At 40.0% G+C, this 19091-nt stretch overlaps 1 protein-coding gene across 1 annotated transcript in view; it reads right to left on the reverse strand.

Annotated features, from left to right (window-relative positions):
- Positions 1-5436, reverse strand: part of MICU2 (mitochondrial calcium uptake 2) — a 136459-nt gene extending 131023 nt beyond the window's left edge. The window contains exon 1 of the mRNA XM_066175867.1: positions 5231-5436. Within this exon, the coding sequence (XP_066031964.1) occupies positions 5231-5434 (204 nt within the window). The 5' untranslated portion in view covers positions 5435-5436. The remainder of the gene's footprint in view (positions 1-5230) is intronic.
- Positions 5437-19091: the final 13655 nt, after the last annotated feature.

Below are 19091 nucleotides of genomic sequence, written 5' to 3' on the forward strand. Positions count from 1 at the left end.
CCAAAAACAAAGGTAGGATTACAAAACTTATAAAATCTTTTTTATCACCTTCCAAGTCTGGGAGTCTGAAGGCTTTTACTAAAGCCATGACAAACTTAAGTTTTATTTAATATATGTGCTCCCCCTAGGTTATCCTATGAGTTGTGGTACTGAGTTCTGCATAGCCCTGGGATTTGTTTATATCCTATTTTGCCTTTCCACAGAACCAAGGGAATGCACCCTGAAAAACCAGTGTTTGGAGAATCTTTTACTGTATTCTGGTTTCTTTAAACAGTGTAAGGCAATAGTTCCAAAATAAATTTTTTTGGTGAGAACACATTTATACCTGGAAAACAAATCTGAGCTCTAGTTTTAATCACTCAAAAGTTTTTTACTCCTAGTTTGTCAGAATAACAGTTTTCATATTGTGACACACAAAGTCGCCGCTCCCATGTGTGTGACATGGGGGTCACCACTCCAATGTAGTGTGACATACAAAGCCACCATCCCCATCTTTGCTACTCTTAAGAATCACTGACACTCAAAATATGATGAAACATTCAACGCAGTTTCAAGTAAAATAAAAAAATTATTACAGTCCAAAATAGAATTGTTTCAATAAATGTGTTTTAAATAAAATTAGAATTTCAGACACTTAAAAATATTTTACAAATGATCACAAATTGTTTGTTTGCTGTTATAAGCACTAACTTAATAGTTTCAGTATGATCAAATACAACATGTATTTTTGAGATCTCCAGGACACAAATTGCATCACCTCTGATCTGGAATAACTGAAGAAGATTGCTGGTGCAAGACAGCAGTAGTAGAAGTAAGATAAAGAGGATCAATTAGACTACAATCATGTAACAGAAAGTATTAACAAGAATGAAACCCAAAAAATGCTGTCAGTAAGTTATGTTTTCCTCTTTACCTCAGGTAAGCAGTATCAAATATTTAAGAACCGGCTAATGCTCCCACAACCCTGAAAAGAGAATGCTGAAACACAGTAATGTTTATCAGCAGACAAGACTTTGCACATATAAAGGTTCATATATGTGCTAGTAACAACTTCAGTCAGTCTAATTTAGAAAACAGTAACTTAGACTCGGCACAAATTGCGACGCTGCAGGGATCACAACTTTTCAAGGGCAAATCAAATTATATTCTCTCTGAAGCCAGTGACATAAACATGGCCATAAAAAACTCAGCAGGGGCAGGATATACTACCTCTGGCAGCCTGCTGCTTCTCAGAATTTTCTTATCATTTGCAGTTTGCATGCATCCAAGATCGAACCTGCAGCCCGTTGGAAAGTTCCTAATTTAGTTGCAGTGGGCCATGTTAGTATTGCCAACTGCATGCTCTGAGAGAATACAGGCACAAGAGACAAGACTCCAAGTCTGATCAAGGTTACAAACCATATACCATTGAGCCATTTGAATTCCACTACTAAAAAAAAAGGCAGCCTGTATAATATCAATGCAGTGTGCAGCTCAGTGTGAACATTTTTGACGCGGCTGTGTTGGTTAGGATAATAGAAGAAACACTTTTAGTGAATTAAACAGAAATCCCCATTCTGAGTTGGACTGGTACAACAAAAGCCCTTACCCCCTTCCCTTCTTTTTTTTTCTCCTCTTGATACAAGCTAATCAGCTCATTTTATTAAAAAATGAAAATTGATCTAGTTTTCTCCAACAAAGGCTATTGTCTGGTTTGGGTATTGTCAGTGTAGCTTCACTGGTAAATAACAAGTGTAGATAGAACCAAAACTTGGTATCTATAAAGAAAAAGTTTCAAGAATATTGTGTGTATTTTGCTATAATAATCTTTGTAGACAGAGTTTACAATCAACACTAAGGACTTACTCCAACATATATTAGATACACGTTTCTAAACAGTAGGTCAGCAAATGAAGATAGAAAATGAAAACAACTTCATAAGTCATGAAAGATCACATGTTAGGTGTCATTACATTAATTAACACATTGCATTATTACATTATTATTACATTAAATATAGAATGTTTTATTACTGAGATGTTAACCACTTAATGTACATTGTAAGAACAGGTAAGCGGCAGTGAAAATGGTAACCTGGACCAAAATTAAAAAAAAATACCTGAACTGAAAACTCATTGTCAGAATAAAAAAATTAAATTAAAACACAGTAACCAAACATATGCCTCTACAAAATAGAACAGAAACTATCCAAACAACCCACAAAAAGAAAACAGATTATCTGACCCTGCAAGACCTTTGGTTCTGCAAAGACTCACACACAGGCTGGATTTCATTTAATCTGTGCAGAAGTCAGAAGTGCCCCTAACCAACATGAGCAGGATTAAACCCACTCAGCAAGAAGAAAGGACAGGAATTAAAAACAGATCTATGAAACTACGTGCCAAAAGTATCAGTTTTTGATTTTAGAACATTCAAAAGCTTTAGAAGAAAGAAAAAAACTAAGTACTAAATTTATAGAACTTTACCTTTGACAGGCTGTTTGCCAGCTTCACTAGAAATTGTATGTCTGAAATTTCCTAGAACAAGGAAAAACTGAAAAATGTCTCAGACTAGTTTTAGTGAGAAAAACGGAAAATCTAAATAGAGTTATCAACTACTTAACCTAAACAATCAGGAAGTATTTACAGTGAAGTCTTTGTGCAATGAAGTTACTAATGATAACTTCGGACGACAATGAAAATTACTCAGTGGCTCGAATTATGCTTACAACAGAGTCATACACAGACATGACACTAGTCTTAATGACAGAACTTTTTAAGCATAATGTAATGCTGCTGAAAAGCATAATATCTTATTGTATTGGTTCTTTACAGCATGAAGATACATTGCCACCAATGTCAGCTTCACTTTGTCAAATATTTTAAATAATTATGCAATTTTGTAGCAATTCAACAGTCAAGACTATATTACCAAGGCAAATTGGGAAGCACTGTAGCATAATCTCACTGCATTTTCAAGAGCAGCCAGTAAGCCTTGTTGATGACACTAGTATAAACATTTCCACTACATATTCCTTTATAACCAAGATAATGAAAATTATGGTTTAATTTCCAATACCTGCCTTAACCTGTAATATTTCACCTACCATGCTGCCAACATTCCCACTACACAGCAACTACAGCAGGAACAAACAGTTCAATATTGTTTGTCAGCACAAGCTCAAGCAAGGCTGGTTATTATGATTAGTTACAATGAAAAGGAATAATAACAGAAAATAGGTTTATCCACTATGAGAATGTATAAAGAATTTTCATTTCTCAGGATTTCACAAATCTCTGAGCTGAGAAAAAGATGGCTTCAAAACATGTAATAAATGTGACTACTTGTAACGTTGTTTCACTTTGGACTATTTTCTATCAATTAGAAGCCACAAGTAGCAGCTAAACTGCTTAAAAGACTTGCAGAGTGCCTCTTTGGCTCTATCACTGCTGCGGATAGCTTTCACAATCCACTTGCAGCACTGTGGTCTGCATGGTCATTCCTCAGGTAGTTTTAAAAAGCTCAGTACACTACCTCCAGTAATATGAAGTGCAATACATATAGTGAATTAGCTTTTCTAACAATCATTTTACTGGAAAACTGAAAGGTTCAAATTGAATAAACATTTGAAGAGTCCAGCAATTTACCATCTCCAAAACCAAATCAGTTAAACAAGTCCTAGACTTTTGGACTAATTCTCCTGAGAATTATTGAAAGTGTCTCATAGGACTGTCCATGCATTACATGGAAGCTACTCCATGAGAACACATCAGCACCAGAATGAGACCCCTTCACTCAATATCCTTTAAAAGTGATTACTTCCCACATTTAACACTTTATATATATATATATATACCTACATACATATCTTCTTAAGCAAGGGTTCCACGCATAAATGATATTGGTCTCAATGACAAGACTTTTAAAATAAAATGCAATGCTGCTTTAAAACTTCACATAATTAAACATAATAGCAACAAGGAAATAAGTTTTCAGTAGGATATCTGCTGAGTAATGGATGCTTTCCTCACTAGGAGATGGATACAGAAAAGTTTAACATGTGCTGTCTAAGGAACCAGGACTACTAGATAATCTATTTAGAAAAATGCTTATCTAATAAATAAAAAATGAGTTTTTTAAGAAGATGTAGCTTAGAGATTTTCCACAATGAAGACCACAGTATTAAAAAAAAAGTATTAGAAAGTAATTCTTTGTTCTTGACTCAGGAATAAAGGTTGTCCTCAAGAATAAAGGCTGTCTTCAAGAATGAAGACGGTTATTTATCTGCTTGTAGTTCAGCCTGTTTAATCACTGGTAAGAGATTAGACATCAAAGCATACAAAGTGCTGAATGCATCCAAAAATTCTTAGATATAAGCAGATGAATGGCACTGCAAGCATAGACTGACCTCTTCCCCCATCACACCTAAAACCTCTGGCCTACAAAGCATTTAGGTCTTCCAGCTTTGAAGTAACAAACCAACTCTAATTGACAGTAACTTCTTATCTGCAGGAAGAACAGGAAACAGCTCACTGCCTCCATGAAAAGGATAAAGCTGGGAAACAATGTACAAAGATTATTTTATAAACAATAACGATCTGTCCTTAAGCACCCTTTTGAGTGTGCCCTGATGCTCCAAGGCAACACACATTTTAGCATCCAAGGCACACATTTTGGACATAGTAAGAGGAAATCACTCTGTGTGATGCATTTCAGACACACTATGAACTACAAAAGTACTACTTCCATGAAATATATATATTTTTTAAGAGACAAAAGTGTGCATGGCCTGTCTAGCAGCACCTGACGTGCAGACCGGGCTTCGTGTAAGTTTCCCCTGAAAGTTACCAGCAAAACGGGGAGTTCACTACAGACCGTGTGTCTGCGCAAACCACACAGGTCCATCATTTCGCACGACCAGGGCTGTCCAGGGGAGAGGGGCAGCGCTCCGTGCTAAGGCAAACCCTGGCTTCTCCCGCTGCGGAGAACGGCTGAGTCCCCGCCGGCGAGGCGAGGCGAGGCTGCTCAGGCCAAGTGACACGCTGCTGATGCCAAGGGGGCCGGGGACGCGCACTACCTGCCAGACCACCGGGGCCAGGAGGGCTCCCGCAGCCAAGGCCCATCCCACGACGGGGTCTGAGCACCGCGGCCCCCGACCCGTCCCCGGGCGCCGACAGCCGCCCCCGCGCCCCGGTTCCCCGCGCCCGCCCAGCCCTGCCCGCCGCCGGGAGCGGGGATGCTGCCGCCTTACCTGAGCCAGGACCGTGGGGAACACGCGCGGCCGCCCGCCGTAACACGCCGCCAGGCAGCCTCCCCCGACCAGAGCGGCGGCGGCGGCGGCGGCCCCCCATGCGGGCGGGCGGCGCTGGCTGCGCGGGGGCCGCATCCCGGCGAGCCGCCCCCGCAGCGGGGCTCGGGCGACCGCCGCCGCGGCCGCCCTCCACGCCGCCGACATCTTCCCGGAAAGCGCCGCGGCGGCCGCGCATGCGCAGCGCCGGGCCCGAGGCCGCGGGGCGGCGACGGCTCCGGCCCGGTCCCGCCGGGATCGCGCTGGCCCCGCTCCGCCGGCGGGAGCGACGCCGCCCGCGCGACCGCAGGGGACGGAGCTGGCAGAGAGGTAACCTGGAAGGAGGGTGTAGCCAGGCGGGGGTTGGCCTCTTCTTCCAGGCAAGAAACGACAAGACGAGAGGATATAGTCTCAAGCTGCGCCAGGGGAGGTTTAGGTTGGGCATTAGGAGGAATTTCTTCGCAGCAAGAGTGGTTAGACATTGGAATGGCCTGCCCAGGGAGGTGGTGGAGTCAGCGTCCCTGGACGTGTTTAAGGAAAGACTAGACGTGGCACTCATTACCATGGTCTGACTGACATGACAGTGTTGGACCACAAGTTGGATTCGATGATCCCAGAAGTCTTTACCAACCTAACTGATGCCCTGTTTCTGTAGCGCAGGCGGCGTGCACCCGCTCCCTCCGTCCCGGGCCGGGGAGCGCCCCAGGTGAGAGCCGGCGGCAGAGCTCCTCCCAGGCCGGGAGACAGGCGGGTTCCTGCTGGGGAGGGAAGGACAGGGCAGGGCAGGGCCAGGTGTTGGGTGAGTCAGGGGAGGGGGCATGGAAGGCCTGGCCTGTGCGGTAGAGAGTGAAAAGTGGCGACATTTGCAGCGGTCCTGCGGCCCCAGGAGTGCCCCGTGTGTGTCACGGAGCTCAGGTTCACTTCGTTCCCTGATATGACTCTTCTCCCAGAGCTGACTCCCACTGCTGAGTGCATGAGGAGCAATGCGTCATGAGCTGGGTTCGAGGCCCTGCGGGGTACTGAGCAAGGCAAGTTAGGTGAGCAAGGGAAGGTGAGGTGAGCAAAGGAAGGTTAGGTGAGCAAGGCAGGGTTAGGTGAGCAAGGCTGGTTGGTGAACTTCCACAAGTGGGGCTAACCCAGTGCTCATGATATCCTAGGCATTGATGGTCCTTATGGATGGGTTGCTCAGTGTGAGATGCAGATCAGAAACAGCAAAAGCATGAGCAAGTTTAGAATATCCTTTTCAAGGACAGAGTTGAATTTCTCATGAAATACAGATGACAGAAGATGAGTTTACAGAAATTGTCATGGCAGAGGTGTTAACCGAGAAGCACAACAGAATTACTTGGTTGACAGTAACATTTGTGCCAAAAGACTACTACTTACTGTGAATGCTTCAGAGTGCTTTTTTTTCCCTCATTGCCATAGTTTTAACAGAGCTCTCTAGGTCTTGGTTGGTTACACTCAAACATTAGTTAGTTGATCACATTCAAAAATTGGGCCATCTGGGAAGTCATTACATAAGGTCATGTGAAGTAAAGCAGAGAGTAAATTAAATGTCATTTGTATTTTGGCAGTACCAGTATCCATGTTACGAGATTCGTTCACCTAGTGACTCCATGTGCATGTGGAGAAAGACTGCTGAGAGAGCAGCTGCATGCAATTTTCTGTTACTTTGGTCTTTGGTTGAGGGCCTTCAGAAAGTACTCAGTCTGTTTTAGCAAACTGTATCTTCCACCTCTTTCTGATATGACAATACTGTGTTATCAGCATTACAAATGTTCTGGTACAGGCTCCGAAACGTGGAAATGCTTTTTTGCCCTCTATTCACTGACAAAAAGTGGTTATCCATCAGTACCACCAAAGTAATTTTAGTTCACTCTACTTCCCTGACCTGAATTCAGAGTCATGGATTCAGTTTCATAGAGCGTAATTCCAGTCATTTAACTAATGGCATCTCAGAATTTGTCCAGATTTCTTTTACCATGTGTTGTTCACTGGGTGTCATTCTGTGAAGTGTTTGAGACATCTTCAGGAATTTCAGGGCCCAAGTCCTTGGCAGGGTGTAAACCCTTCAAAAACACCTTCTCTGGGGAACACAAATGACTGCTCATTGCAAAATCACCCAGGACTGCTACACGCAGGGTGAATGGTTTCCATTGCTACATGCTAATGTACATTGCAAAAGCTTTTTCCTATTCTCAGAGACCTAGGAACTAGCTCATATGGGAAATGCCTTTTTAATCCCAATATAAAACATAAGAGTGAAATGTGTCAATTGTTATACTCAAACACACTGCAAAATCCCACTTCTTCTGTAAAACTTGCAGGAAATTCCTATTGCCTATTTCTGTTTCCCTCAGACAGACAAAATATTTTCCGTCCCAATCTTATAGTTTGACACATAGTATTTGTGCAAACACCTTAAAAGTACTTTACTTTCAGTGTAAGCCAATAGCAAGCACTTCATGATTGCTGGCAACATCTTAGAAACATCTTGTAAAGGATGGCTGAGAGATTTGATTTCTGAATGCCAGATCCCTTGATGTTGAACACACGATCACAGCACAGGCGAGGAGGTTTAATTCGTGGTTCTGACGGGCATTCTCAGTTTTTCTTTAAGTAAAAACAAATAAGTAGGTCGTTTGTCTTTCCTCAGATGACATTCCTGCCTGGAACAGATACAGCTGCAGTGTGAATGGAGAGCTATCCTCATATGGCTGCAGGCACGCAATGCTGATGGGCGAGTTAAGTGTCCTTAGCCACCCCTTCTCTCTCTGCAGTAAATTCGCCTCCAGAGCACAGGGTCCCGGAATACAAAGCTGCTGCTACTGCGCTAGTGCTGCTCACAGCTGTGCTGCTGTCACTTTGCTGGTGCAGCTGTGAGTGCTGGAACACACGCCTGACACAGCTAGAGAACTCTTGGTGAGTCAGACATAGTCCTGTTGCACCCCATGCAGTATCACTGCAGGGTGGTTTATGGGAGAAGGCAAAGATCTCTGTGGCCTGTAGAAATGATGCTGACAGTCTGATAAATAGAATATAAGTTTCACCAGAGAAATTGAGTTATGTGGTGACAAATGTCATCAGCTATTATATGCTGCAGCACTAAAATGTTACCTCCCTTTGCCATCCTGCTCAGTTTGCTCTTCCTTCCTCTAGTAAGCACAAATCGTTAAATTTAGCAAGATGTCATACCTGCTTTTTTAAAAAATGCTTTCTGTGTGGTGAGATCAGACTTTGTACTAGAGGTGTTTGCATTTCAAAAAGCAAATGAAAATACTAATAAAATGTTTTCTAAAATGTTTGAAATGTAATTTTTCTTTAAGATTTCGGTGTCCCACTGAGTAGTTACATAACAATGCCTAAATGCAGTCTTGTCTTAGTCTTTCATTAGGTATTATGTATATAATGTAAAGTCACATCAAAAGACAAAAACATACTGCCATGAAACAAAAACTCTGTGAGTCCTGTCATCCTTAGGAAATCATGTTTGGCAGAAACTTATTTAAGTTTCATTACAAAGTTAAAAAAAAAAGCCATGTAAACATTCATCTCCTCATGCCTGAAGGTCCACTTCCACGTCTCAGTGTCTTTTAAGAGTGTTAGGCCAAGTTCCAAGAGGGATTCACTCTCTACTAGATCTCCAATCCCCTCAAGAGCATTAGGCTTAGTGCCAGCGTTCATTTACTCTTGGAAGGGCTTAAATTAACTCCTGTTACATTCTGTCTAAACCCTTTCTTACAGAGTAAGAGTTGAGAGCTGGATTCAGTCATTTAGTGTGAAGGCCACCCATCATGCTTGTCTGTCTTCTAGGACTTCAAATGCTGCATAAACTGGATTGGGGAAGGCAGTGATCAGCTGTGTAAGTTGAGGGGGGAAGCTGGCAAGCCATCTTTTGTATACATGTCCCCATTTCACAAGAAGTAGTGTGGGGGTTGGTCTGACTAATTTAACATAAGTACATATGACAGTAAGCTCCAACCAAATGTGAGATTTTAGTAGGCTGTGCAGTGTGCTAACAGTATTTTGATACTTTCCTGGCAGAGCTGTACAGGCCAGCTAATCGAAAGGCAACAAATACATCACTGCTTGGTTTTGTAAGTCAAGAACTGGACTGTAAAATTATATTCTGTACATGTTAGACAGAAGATTGAAATGGAGGGTCTCACAAAGCCAGACCTTCTTTAGCCGCTTCAAACTTACATGGTCTCTTAAGAATATCACTTCTGTTTTATTTTAGCAAACATCAGAATAATCTGTTTGCCTATGATTACAAGGCAAACACTCTGAAGCAGGTAAGGATGTAAGCACAGAGAAGACAAGCTTTCCAAAAAATGATAACACAAAATGTTCTTAGCACACTTAGAAAAGTACAGGGTAATTGGACAGAGCTGGACAGTCATTAAAGTTGACCAGCCAATACCTTGGTCTCTATCCAGAGGCTCAAAGGTCCTGTACTAAGGTCGTCATGGTGAAGGATAGAAGTCGACTTCAGGGATTTCCAAAGCTGCTTTATATGACTGTTATTCATAGAATAGTTAGAACCTTTCAAGGTCATTTAGTCTACCTTTCTCCAATGGCAGAAACATCTTCAGCTAGGTCACGTTGCTCAGAGCCCTGTTCAACCTTGACCATTTTCATAATTTCTAACCATCCCTCCTCCACAAGAAAAAAACCAAACCAAAGCAAACAACAAATAGAGGAGAGATTAGTTTCAAGGAATCTGAATTACCTTCCTCCGATAATCTTTCCTTCCTACGAAGAATCTTTTAAGCTATTAGTTTACAAAGAGTACAGTTGTTTTGTATGCATTGGAGATGATGGAAATGGAACTAATTATAGTCAACATTCATCCATTAGTAAAACTGAAAATAAACGTGAGCATTTTGTGGCTAGATGACACTATTCAGCTCATAAATAAGAGTTCACAGCAATCTTTGCAGTTAGGAGCTACACTATAAATATAGCTTATCTTCAAATATTTTCAACTTGCTAAAGTTACTTGAAAGCTTATCATGATAGAGTCCATTTAAAAGGAAAAGAATTAAAAATTATCTAAGATATGTGTCTCCAAATACCTCTCATAGCATTCATTTATACTGACCTTTCTAACACACTGTCTTCCCACACTCTTTGTATGTAGTTAGCTGAAAAACATTGCTGGTGTATGTAACAAGTTCCCTCAAACTTCAGAATTACTTTTTAAAGGTTAAATTGAAAATCAGAGAAAAAAGTTGAAAGCAAAATTCTTACTTTAAAAAAATAATTTGAGAATGGAAGATAACAGTTATGGAATTGGAAAGATTTTAAAATACGGTTTCTAAGTTGGTAGTGACTTTTTTGTGATAGATATTTGATTTATTACAGAAATGGTACACAGACTGTTTAAACACTAATGTGAATACAAAAGGCAGACCAAAACTGATACTCTTTGGTGAAGGATTTTTTAAATTTGAAAAGTATTTTTGCTATTGTAAAAGTAAACTTTAAATTTGAAAAGTATATTTGCTATTGCTTTCCAAGTAAGGCTATAGATCTCAATTTTGTGACAAGTTTCATATATAATGCCTAATTTTAAGCATTTTGAAAAATTCTGTGGTCTGAAGGAAGACTACTTCGACTGCATAAAATTAACTGTATACATAAATCTTTGAAGACTGGGGACTTTCTTGCTATTAGATGAGAAGTGTAGTTCAAATGCTGTTTTATCTTTTAATGATAAGATACCATGGCACTTTTGCAACAATAATAGAGGCCCCCTAAAAATGTTTTAAGTAATGGAATTACATTATGTGTTTTAACAGTTATATTTTCCTCATCTTTCCAGCTGAATAAGTTAGCTTTCATTTTTCTTCCCTTGCAAACATTCTTCTGCAGTGCTGGTAGCATTGATTGAAAAGAGACCTATATCTAAGTGAAATCCTATTATTTTGACCTTTAATCTGTATTTTTATATACATACAAATATATGCACATGTATACATGTATTTTACCTATAACATATTAATCATAGGATTTCCTCAAATCTTATTACCAGTGCTTCCTATGTAAATATAGAATTGTGTTGCTGGGACCTTGCTGTATTTCAGGGAGTGTTTCTTCTTTTCTTTCATTCTCTGAAATCAGTGTGAACATTACAATCAATTTTAATTATACCAGTATTTCACCCTGAGTTTTATAGGAAGAGTTGGCAGCAATAACTATAGTTAAGATTGCCTAAGACTTTCTGCTGTATAGATTCTGTACTTTAAAAGAGAGAGGGATAGAAATTGTACATAAGAGTACAATAAAACATGTCAAGATTAGCAAAGTTAATTTTATCTGTGTTACTTGAAAAACCAGAAGGATTTATTAGGGACTCTGACTTTATATTTTTAAATGCAATGTGACTGAGACTGATATAATTTAAAATAATTATTATTATGTGGTTCAAAAAATACTATAAAGATGGCAAGGCATTACTTCACAGTATTACCAAAGAAACAATTATAGAATTATCAGTATTGTAACCTGTAAAATATTTTTTAAATATATGTTTTCTGGAAATGTTGAAGTAGAAGCAGCATTGTATATTTATTTCTTGTTTCTTTTCCCAGACCGCAGTCTAAAGCAACTATTAATAACATGTTGCACTGCTACTGTGATTTATTAATGAAAGTTACTTTAATTATCACATCCTTAATACTACTGAAGATGGTGAAGTATATATAATTATTTCTGTGAAAAAGAAAGGAATAATAAAACTCTAAATTGCTGTTTTCTGTAATGTATTCCATTATTTCAAATAGTGTTTTCTTCTTTTTCTGAGAATACTATTTATGAGCTGTGATTGCACCTATTTTTGTATAAGCACCTATTTTTGTATAAGCAGGGGGAAGGCATGATTATTTTCCATATATGTGTTGTTTAGTATTATCTAACCTAATAGAATGAGTGTGTGGTAGACATACTGCTTCACTATAAAAGATTCTGTAATCCTTTCATAAAAAAGTTGGAAGTCCTAATGAGAAATTCATTGTAGTCAGCAGAATCTCTTTCCATAGGTGTCTGCATTTGGCACTTGCAGAGCTGAAAAACAGCTTTACTATTTGCGTGTATATTGTGGACAGTCTTGGTGTATTTGCTGGTGAGGGATCCTCAGTCTGTAGCTGCATCAAAAGGGACTGTTGGATCCACTCACAAAGGCACAGTAAAAATGGCACTGGTAAAAATCCCTGACAAAAGCTATGGATAAAGTTGACAGTCCCCATTTGGCACTAGTCAGGCAGGAGCTGTTTTGCTGAGCACACCCAGAGAGGTTTTCCAAGCCATTACATAACCTTTTTCTAGAGAAGTGAAAGGTCTTGGGGGAACTTGAGGGAGTTGTTATTCTGGAATATCTGAGTTGCATATGTCCAAGAAGGCATAAGCTATACCAAGAGCAAAAAGTTGAGATACACAGACTGTCTCATGTTCACAAGGCTTAGGGAATCTCCTGTTCACATGGCATTTATATTGTTTATGGGTCTCATGTTCCAGCAGCTTCGGTGTGGACTCTCTGTGGCTGGTCTGTAATGGAGAGGTTTAGTTGAAGTTGTCCAGAGGATCCACAGCAAATCAGCTGTAACCTAATTTCAGAGGAACAGAGGAGACTGGTGGGACTAAAGCATGCACAAGGAGGTTTATGTAAAAGGGCAGAGGTGTGTAAGACATGGGTAAGGTTCATCCCATGTCTACATATAGGTGTCTGTATCTGAATTTATCACCTTATGCTCTTCTTAATGGGGTAAGTATTCATCTCTGGCATGATTTGTCTCATCCCAAGATAAATGTTCAAGTGGCTCAGTTGAATCTCAAGCAAAGAAATACCCCTATCAGTCTTTCTGACTCTAAGGGGAACAGAGATAATTTTTGTGCAGCTGTAAATGTCGACACTGTAAACTGCTTTTCTGTACTGTGTCTAGTTGCTGCAGACATTCTTGGAAAGAGACTTGCAGATCTGAATATCAAACTTGCTGGGCCCATATGCTGTCAGAGTTGGCAACAAAGGAGATAGACAGAGTTTGATTGTGGGGTGCCACCCTGATGACAGATGAAAGCAGGGATGTTTTATTTCAAGGTATAACTGAGGGAAGAATGTTGCATGGGAGAAGCTGTGATATCCTCACTTCCTCCCTGTGTACTAACTTGTCACTAGGCTTATGAACATCTGTATTTGGGAGCACTGGCATTTATGTCTTTTTTGTATCTTGACTTACGTGAAAAATATGTATATCCTCTGTCAGTTCAGACATTACTGCTGTCATCTGCTGCAGTGAGAGTTTGGAGAGAGCTCACAAAGGTAGATTATCCGGTGTTCCAGAGGATACCTGTCTACTTGCTTGTAGTAGTTGAAGGCATTTAGGAGTGCTCAGCCTACCATGCTAGATTCTCCTGAGTTTGGGTGGGTGGGGTTCTCTGAGAAGGGAGGGGGTGACTGATGACAGCAGGCTATTTATTGTTGTCCACAGCAGCAAGAGAAACTGCCATTTTCACCCAGAGGATCTTAGGTCAGTCAGGAGCCTCCCACTCCATAAGCCCCGAGAAGTTCCAGGAAGCTGATGCCAGTGAAGCACTGAGGATCAGAAGTCTGTGGGTAACCTGCTGGAAACCAGGGACTATCCATGGTGTGACCTAACCCCAAATCTGCCCATGACAGTGGTCTGTCAGTGCTGATAACATCTCAGCACCCAAAGAGCCCACTGCTCTTGTCAGACCTGGATGGACAAAGTGAAAGGCAAGTTTGAGGAATAAGTATTGAATTAATTTATTGAATAAATTGTAGGCTACCGGTGTTTGTTACAGATTAAGTAGGATCTAAATGACTTAACACCCATGGAATCCCTTTTGTTTTCTTCTCCTTTTAGTGTACTCTCCTACGCAATCTCTTTTTTATATAATCTCTGTTTTATTATATGTAATGCTGGTATATTCAGCAGCTAGGTTTACTCGCTGATTGCCAGAAACTCAACTGGCCCCGGTAGTTGGGATGGTACCAGAATCCCTGCAGGGAGAGCAACAAGGGACACTGCTGCTCTGAAAGGTCAGGGTACCTTATCAAGAACTAGGTATTACAGCATCCGTGGAGGGTCACTAGAGGTTGATTACCTTCTTTTTTTGTACCACGGAACACATTAGGCTGGAATGACTTGTCTAAGATCTTAAAACAAGGCAGTGACAGAGCTGGAAATAATCCCTGAGGCAGGCACTATTTTTTTGTAACAAATTTTCTGCAAATATTGCTTTATTTGGACAGTTTTTGGTTGATTATTGCAAATTTAAAATAAAATAAAAATTTATGCATTACCAAGCTTTTGGATCCACATCTGATTTTAAATCCAAGGATGTCTGTCAGACTGATGCTACTACTCATCACTTTCTTATATCCACTTTACACGTAGTTTTTAAATTTTCGTAGCTATAACTCCACTGATTCTAATTTGTTGTAACTTACATTCTGAAGAGATAGGACTACAGTTCAATAAAAGCAAGTAACAAGAAGGTGTAAGAAAAAATGTCTAAAGCATGGTGGGAGCCACTACCATTAACTTTGTGCCTTATTCAGTGCACCTCATTCTAATTCCTTTGTATATAATGATACAAATTTAGAATTCCTTATATTCCCTAAGACTGAGACAAGCTCTAAGATCTTAAGATGCTTGAAGTAACTAGCAAAACTATTCCAGACTTCAGTCCAGAACTTATCTTTTGTACTTCTACATATACTTGGTGGCCTAAAACTTAGTCTGCCTTATTCATCATCTTCATCCCCTACCCTTAGAAACTGCTTAGCCAGAACAAATAGTGAATGTTCTACCAAAGTGGGTTTAGACATTAAAGTCATCTGTCCTGCCTTCTCCTGTGCATCCCAGAGTTACAGTAGTGGTACTGTACAAAACACAACTCTATTGTCATGGAGGTAATAAATAATACTGTGTGTTAGGCTTGTGAATACAAAGTGAGGGTTTATACTGTCCTCTGACAAATCACAGAATGGTAAGATGTTTACACACAAAAGATGTCTCGTTTCTCCATACGTGATCTTGCATCGGCAGTTATGAAAGTAAATATTACTGCTGTGGTTTTACACAAAAAGAGAAATTCTGCAAGAGCAAATTTAATGGAATTTTGACCAGTTTGTAGTCTTTAGAATCTGCCACATTTTCCCCACCACTCAAATGATTTAAAATTATAAGTAGTTTTGCAAAGCTGTTAGCATTATTTTCTCAGCTCAACCAAAGTTTTTGCAAGACTTATTATCTATGATGAATCACATCTTTTATTCATATAGTTATAAATGCATTAAAGTTGTCAGGTATAATTTGCTGCTTTTTCTCCTTTAGTTTCAGCATGGTTTCTGAAAAGAAGCTAATTTAGTAACTAGGGAATCTAAGTTATAATCAAATTTATTATATTTACCAGACTTGAATTTCAGATGGGATAACATTAAAAATGTGCTGGAAGAGGAAAGAGCAGAATTGCCGGTGGATATTGAATTAGCAGCCTGAAAAAATATCTAAGAATGTGATTCAGAGTGTTATGATGATGAGAGGAGGAAGAGGAATTCTGTTTGTCTTTATCTGTAGCTTTTATGTGTCGCAAACTGAAATGAAGGTCAGAACCCCAGGCCAAAGCTTCAATTCAGGGGAAAGAATGTTCTCTTCTTAAATTTTTCAGGAACTTACTGTGTGCCTTTATAACAAAGCACTGCAACTCTGCCTACAAATCTCTAAATTTCTGTTAGAAAGGACATGCTGCTGTTTATGTGCAGGTATGAGCACTTGCCACTGTACATGACGTACCAGACGTAATCCTGTGAGTTCTGCATCCACTGAATTTTAGAATTTCTGCTGAATTCTGGGTGAGATTTATGCATGGAAGGCTTCTGGATCAAGGTTTCATGTCAGGAAGTGCTGAATAAACGGCCTGTTCAAAACCAATCCAACAGAAACTCAAAAAATGAAGTCTTTTCCTTTTCCTGAAGCTCATGTTAGTCTCCTCTGAGTCTTGGTTCCCCAACCCTCTTAACCAAGTTTGTGGCACAGATTGTGTTTTATTTATCAATACATGTTAAGACAGCCTGTTATTTTGGATTACTTCAGTTGTGTTTGTGTTGTGGATATTTTTAATTCCCAAAGGTGCTGTCCTTTGTGTACGCAATTTAAACAGGAGCAGAGTTGTTGTTTTTCCCAGGGACTTCTACAGACTTTCAGATATTTAAAATCTGAAGTTACGTTTCTTTTTGGTTCATCGTCTGTAAAGACTGCTGGCTGTTTTAAAACCAGCAAAAGAGTTAAACAAGGATAAAAAAAAAAGTGTTCCAGAGAACCAATATATCAGAGTATTCCCCTCCTGAAGGTACTTTGCCACTTAGAAATCACTGAGAATAATGGTCACACAAATACAAAGAAAGACAATTTTGAAAAATGACTGAAATTTGCTTAATATTGAAAAGCTTAATTAAAGGAAGAGCTTGAAGTTTGAGCATTTCTAGTGACCACTTTGTGCAAAGGGGATTGTCTCTTTGTGGATGTGGTACATCATTGACAGGACACAGTAAGTCAGCTGTTCATCTGGCTCTGCCATACCTCTAACCCTCCACATCTGGGAATGCTCATGTCATGAGTGAGAGGAGGAGAATATTAGCCCCTGGCATTTCAGAAGATGTCTGTGCCACAATGCAGAGCTCTTGGTGCTGAAGGTTATTTTGACAAAGAGGTTATGGCACAGGGGCCATAGCTGGTATGAAGATACAGGGTCTCACTCTGGAATTCTATATTCTTTTAGTCTCTGTTTTACAGACATAGTTCTTTGAGGAGTCTCATAGTTTGAGGATGACAAATTGAATTTAAAAAGTTGAAGAGGATCTTGTTGTTACAGCAGAAGAACTAAATGAACTTTCAGTAGAAAGGTAGGAACACAATGAAATGTCATAGTACCTGCTGCAAAGTCTCTGGGTATTATTCTTCAGAGCAAAATGCTAGAATTTTGTATTAAATGCACTGTGATTCAGAGCCTGAGGACACAGTAAATGAGTAAGTATTTCTTGCTTTAGTCATCAAACAGTCACATTAAAGCATGACTAAGAAGAAAGGCAAGGCAGCAGTGAAATGTGGAGCTGATGAGATAGCTCCATACTGAGAGCAGAGCTGCAGATGAGATCCAAGATGATTGAACTGAGTTGATTGCACCTTGCTCAAAACGTAAAGAAGCAGGGAAGGAAGGGTAAGAACCTTTCAATAATTAAAGCAATCAGAGGGAGAAAACAAACCCCAGAAGACTAGACGTAAAAACAGCTCACATGACGCCGTAATCTCAGAGCTTATGCTGTCAGCAAAAAGATTGGATGAGTTTCTGCAGACTCAACAGTAATTGCCACACAGCAGCAGTCAGTACTATTGAAATGCTGGAACTGATGGGAACCAGCTAGGCTGTCGTGACTGGGAACAGACGTCCTCCGAAGAGCATGAGACAGCATTCTGCAGCGTGAGAAATCCTTGCCTGTCAGTCTAAACTGGTGGGTTGTTTGGTGGACTGGAACCTGTATCTCTCATGAGATAGGAATTTTGCCTTTTTCTTCTTTAGTGTCTGTAGATACCCAGTTTGGTTCTCAGTGAAGATGGAACAGTCTTCTTTTTTGTAAATGCAGCTGAATGGATATTAATTTTTAGCAGTTACATGTATTCTAAGTATCAGCATTAGGAGGAGCAAGGGTGCCTGCATTTGTGAATATATTCAAGAAGGACTACAATGTCAGGAACTTTTCCTCTCCAGCTTAGCGTGAATTAATATTTTGCAATGTTCTGGGCATAACTGACATTGAGTTGAGCTGTTTATATTCCCCCTTGGAGAAAGACTGCTTAAGCTCCTGCAGTTCTATACCATCAAGCAGTTGAAACTGGAACCACTTGTGTGAATCTTGCATCAGGAGGTTTTAGTTTGCTGCTGAATATTTTTGACCATTGGGCAGAAGTAGGATTTGCATTTGCACAGCCTCACAAAGGTGGCTGAAATCTTGAGGGTCAAAGCAGTCACAGTTAGCCCTAAGTCCCTGAACACAGTAGCTGCAAGCTGTATGCCTGTGCTGCCCACCTAAAAAGTGTAGGGGAGGAGTCAGACTACTCTGTGTTTAATGGGGAAAGGAGTAAAGACTGTGATCTCTGTTCTTAAATGCTGTTTAAAGTAAAAACTATATATATTTTACCTTCTACTCGGGAATAACTTATCTAAGGACTACTCTTGAAAGGAATTGCTGGAAAGGCCAGTTACAGGCATAATTTAGTACTGAACTTTGAATGTTCTTCGTCTCATGCTGTACATTGCATGCTGTCATGTTGCCTGCACTAGCTTTTCTTCTCAGTTTCCTTAAGAATCATATGAATAAAAAGGTACCATGAATTAAAAAGTACTATGCTTATTAGCCTTCTTGGCAGCTAATCTCTGTTCTCCATAACCTGGCAGGATTTACCCCTGTGACTACCCAAATACTCTAAAGCAAAGATCATAGCTGTATATCCATGAAATAGGAAATCTGTAGTGATTACTCTGGGTTGAAATAATTTTCAGAAGGGCTGAGGAGTTATGAAGTGGTGTAAAGTGAGTATTTTAAATTTTCATATGAAAAAAGTGCCACAAATTAATGGAAGCGTGATCTCACTACAAAAGATGTAGTGATGAGGCCAGGAATTTTAAACAGTGGGAGCTTAACCTCAGGCACTGAAATCATCCTTACCTAGGGCATACATAATTAAATAGTTAAATACATTGAGGAGTCACAACAACCCCATGCAACACTATACACTTG

This window comes from Chamaea fasciata, unplaced genomic scaffold (genome assembly GCF_029207755.1).
Source record: "Chamaea fasciata isolate MVZ Bird 193981 ecotype frontalis unplaced genomic scaffold, bChaFas1.0.hap1 SCAF_2, whole genome shotgun sequence".
NCBI lineage: Eukaryota > Metazoa > Chordata > Aves > Passeriformes > Sylviidae > Chamaea > Chamaea fasciata.